Source organism: Neopelma chrysocephalum, unplaced genomic scaffold (assembly GCF_003984885.1).
Source record: "Neopelma chrysocephalum unplaced genomic scaffold, ASM398488v2 Primary Assembly neopelma1_102451, whole genome shotgun sequence".
Classification (NCBI taxonomy): Eukaryota; Metazoa; Chordata; class Aves; order Passeriformes; family Pipridae; genus Neopelma; species Neopelma chrysocephalum.
In genome coordinates, this window is record NW_020926906.1 from 1 (window position 1) to 4,409 (window position 4,409).

Genomic DNA, 4,409 nt, shown 5'->3' on the forward strand with positions numbered 1-4,409 from the left:
GTCCAAGAGCTCTGACCAGGAAACCAGTCCAGCAGCTCTGACCAAGAAACCAGTGAACCAGGTCTGACCAAGACACCAGTCTGCTGTCCCTGACTGAGAAACCAGTCCCCCAGCACTTTGTGGCAGAGCTGGAGGGGGCAGCTACCAGGCAGCCCCGCTGCTCCTGCGCAGGGCCCTGAGCAAAGCCCCCCGGATGTGGCTGGATTTGATGCTGTAGATGATGGGGTTCAGGGCGGGGGGGATGATGAGGTAGGTGTAGGCCACCAGAGTGTTCACCAGAGGGGGGACGCCCTTCCCGAAGCGGTGGATCATGGACAGGCCGATCATGGGGATGAAGAACACCAGGACAGCGCAGATGTGGGACACGCACGTGTTCAGGGCCCTCAGACACTCCTCCCTGGTGGCCAGGCTGAGGACGGTTCTGATGATGAGGATGTAGGACAGCACGATGAAGATGAAGTCCATCCCCACCGTGGACAAGAGGATGACCATGCCGTAGAAGACGTTGACCTTTATGTCCGCGCAGGCCAGGTTCATGATGTCGGGGTGGAAGCAGAAGGAGTGGGACAGCTCCGTCCTCCCGCAGTAGGTCAGTCTCTTGAGCAGGAAGGGGATGGGGAGCAGGGAGACCATCCCCCTGAGCACGATGGCCAGGCCTATCTTTGCCACGGTGGCCCTGGTGAGGATGGAGGGGTGCCTCAGGGGGCGGGAGATGGCGATGAAGCGGTCGAAGGCCATGGCCAGGAGCACGGAGGACTCGATGAAGGACAGGATGTGGATGAAGTACATCTGGGCCAGGCAGGCGTCGAAGCCGATCCTGCGCAGGTCGAACCAGAGCAGCCCCAGCGTGGTGGGCAGGGTGCACAGCGCCAGGCCCAGGTCGGTCACCGCCAGCATGCACAGGAAGTAGTACATGGGCTCGTGGAGGCTCTGGGTCCTCCCGATGACGAACAGGATCAGGCAGTTCCCCAAGAGAGCAACGAGGTAGAGGGCACAGAAAGGGATGGAGATCCAGGGGTGAAGGGCTTCCAGGCCCGGGATGCCCAGCATGAGGAAAGCTGAAGGCTGGTGGAAGGAGCCATTGAACTCCCACGTGGTGCGTGAGTCCCGCTCCATCCCAGCTCAGCTCTGGCATGGACTAGACCTAAAACACACCAACAACACACACTCCGGGTAGTCGGGCTCTGCACTGAATAGAGAGGCTGCACATCCCTCCACCTCCCCTCCAGCCTGGGCAGGCACCCACGTCCTGTTTGGACATGGCACAGTTACCACAGTGTCCAACGTGACTGCACTCCTGTTTAGCCATTAAACTCTAGAATGAAGGAGATGGATGGACATTTTTCCTTGAAAAAGAAAAAAAAATAAAAACTTCAGAATGGAAGAGAAAACCTTCCTGGTGAGCAGCACTGCTCCACAGTTGTCCCCAGATTCCAGAGCTTGAGATGCTTTGTTGAGTGGGCAAATGCCTTTTCTGTGACCATCCCAGCCAGGACCAAGCTGCTCTGCCAAGGCTTCTTTTTGATGACAACTGGGTGAAAAAATGGTGACATTTTAACTCTGATACTTCTTATTTAGGAATCAACCTTGGAAACAAATGCAAAATTTCTTGCCCAGAGAAGCTGTGGCTGCCCCTGGATCCCTGGAAGTGTCCAAGGCCAGGTTGGACGGGGCTTGGAGCAACCTGGGCTGGTGGAAGGTGTCCCTACCCATGGCAGGGGTGGCACTGGATGGGCTTTGAGGTCCCTTCCATCCCAAACCATTCTGGGGTTCCATGATGTAAAATGTACCAGGGAATTGGGCACTCAGTCCCTCCTGCTCTCGGTTCAGAGGCTGGGCCCCATGGGAAGGAGGATTTCCAGTGGCTCTCACACCCAAGCTGCTGCTCCTTTCACAATCCCACTGCCACGGGCAGAGAAAGAGATGAGCAAAACCCCACCTGGGTGGGGCCTGTGAATTCATCAGTAAGAAGCAAAACAAGGCAAAGCAGAAGATGTTGCAGTAACAAGCAAACACAAGGCAAAGCACAAGATGCTGCAGGTTCAGAGCCCTGGGGAGGATCCAGGGAAAGTCTCTGGGTCTGGATTGGAGGGCAGGGGCACGTGGGAAATGGTGGGGGTTCTACACAGGGATCAAGAGCAGGAGGTGAGTGAAGCCTTTATGGAAATCCAGCTCTGGGGAGTTCAGCAGGAGCCTGCTGGGATGGGTGGGGTTGGAGTAAGAAACAAAGGAGAAAGACCAAGGAGAGAGGCTTGTTCAGCTTGGAGAGGGGAAGATGTGCAGGGATTCACCACCAACCTTCCCCTACCTCCTGGGAGGCACCAAGGAGGCTGCACCAGGCTCTTCAGAGCAGAGCGTGGCAGGAGGATGAGAGACAACAGGTATAAGTTGAAACAAGGGGGGTTTAGACGGGATAAAATGAGAAATGTTTCCCCATCAGGCACTGGAGCAGGTTGTCCAGAGGCTGCACATCTCCATCCTCAGAAGTTTTCAAGACCCAGCTGGTCACAGCCATGAACAGCCCTGTCTGACCTCACAGCTGGCCCTGTCTGGAGGCTGATGTTGGACCAGAGATCTCCTCAAGTGTCTCCAACCTGAATTATCCAGCAAACCTCTGAGCCTCACACGTTCCAGGTTCCTACACCTACGTGACAAAGCGCCCGACAGAGATGCTGGAGAGGCTGTCGGGGTCCCCAGGCCCCCTCAGTGACAGAAGGACTCGCTGGGTGGGTGGAAGAAAGCAGCAAATGTGCAAAACAAGAGCTAATTAAAGGGAAGAAGTATTTGTGGCTTCAGTCTTTCCACACCTTGTGTGGGATGTGAAACACGCAGGTCACAGAGGGTCTGATCTGAGAGCCAGAGGGTTAAATGTAACCCAGCTCAGCTTTGAATAACACACAGCTCTTCCATGACGCATTTATTAGGGCCCTAATATGATTTTGCTTCATTAGAGTCTCAGTTTGAGAGACTAACGTGACAATAAATCCCAAAGCTTAGCAAGGACAAACGTCTTCCTGCTCCAAGGCAAAAGCAACATGTAAATTATGGGAACTGGGGAAAATCCTAAGCCATTTACTTCCCTCCAGGCAGGGCAAAGACACTCGTTGGTATCAGGAATCACCTTGACCCAACACCGTCTGCAGGGTGGGGAGGCCCTGGCCCAGGTTGCCCAGAGAAGCTGTGGCTGCCCCTGGATCCCTGGAAGTGTCCAAGGCCAGGTTGGACGGGGCTTGGAGCAACCTGGGCTGGTGGAAGGTGTCCCTGCCCATGGCAGAGGGTGGCACTGGGTGGGCTTTGAGGTCCCTCCAACCCAAACCATTCCATAATTCCGTGATCTGAGCAGTGAAATCAACCTGCCACCTCCTGCAGTTCAGTCTCATCTGGGGGCCGGGTTAAAAACCTAAAAAATTCCAAAAAACTCCAGGCCTGTGTGTCTGCCTGACTGTCCCCAAGGGCAGCTCCAAGAGCAGCTTCTGGCAGGGGTCCAGAGCTCTCAAAGACACTGAGATGCAACAGTTTTCCAGGAATATGGAGGCGGATAAAGGGGAGACACTGTTGGAGTACAGTGGGAAAGAAAGGACCGGTGAGAACCCCCTGGGTCTGTAGGGGAGGCTCCTCCTACAAGAAAACCCCCTCTTAAACCTGACTTTGTCAGACACCAGCAACTCCACCACACCACAGAAGCTACTCTGAAACAGGATTTGTTCCCTCTGCTCCTCTCTGAGCTGCTCTGGTTTGTTCTGTGCTCCAACACGGATCCCACTCCAAGATGGTTTTACCCCTCCACGTTTTGTGTGTGTCTATAAATGCTGTAGATAAATATACACACATATAACGTGTAAAAAAGATAAACAACCACACATGCTGGTTCATGTGCATGTACATTTATATGTGTATAGATAACACAGCACAACTCAGGGGACACACATCTCTCACAGAATCACACAATGACCATCAGTTAGGTCAGAAAAGATCTCCCAGCAGACCATCATGGGATGGCAATTGCACCTTCCTCACTGCAGCCAAGCCCTGAGGAGGAAGCAAACCTCCAGTTCCTGGAGGATATCGAGTTAAAGATTCCTGGCAGCCCCTGGGAGGTGACTGTGGCATCCTGGCTGTGCCCCTGCTCAGTGCCCGAGGTGCTGCTGCTCCCCAGGACCACCCCAGCCCGCCCGGGGGAAGGGGTCGGGCACCAAGGCAGAAGCTTCATGAAGGACACGGAGCTGTCCCTGCTTTTCCAGCCCTCAAAAGCCACCTCCCGATTTCCTGCCCATCCCCGGCCCCGATTTTCACCAATAACTCAAAGTGCTGGTGCTTTAAGGGTTCTCGTCAGCGTGGGCAGGAGCAGAGCCCTGGGAGCCGGGGCCGGGGAGGATGAGACTCACAAATCTGCTCCTTTCCCAGGAGGA

The 4,409-nt window shown here is 54.8% G+C and overlaps 1 protein-coding gene across 1 annotated transcript; it reads right to left on the minus strand.

Moving 5' to 3' along the window:
* Positions 1-29: 29 nt before the first annotated feature.
* On the minus strand, positions 30-1,242 carry LOC113962068 (olfactory receptor 51G2-like). The gene has a single exon (XM_027672880.1). It carries the CDS (start codon positions 1,114-1,116, stop codon positions 142-144), a length of 975 nt encoding a protein of 324 aa, XP_027528681.1. The 5' UTR covers positions 1,117-1,242; the 3' UTR covers positions 30-141.
* Positions 1,243-4,409: the final 3,167 nt, after the last annotated feature.

Coding starts and splice junctions, on each gene's coding strand:
- LOC113962068 (XM_027672880.1), bottom strand. CDS start 1,116: ATGGAGCGGGACTCACGCACCACGTGGGAGTTCAATGGCTCCTTCCAC.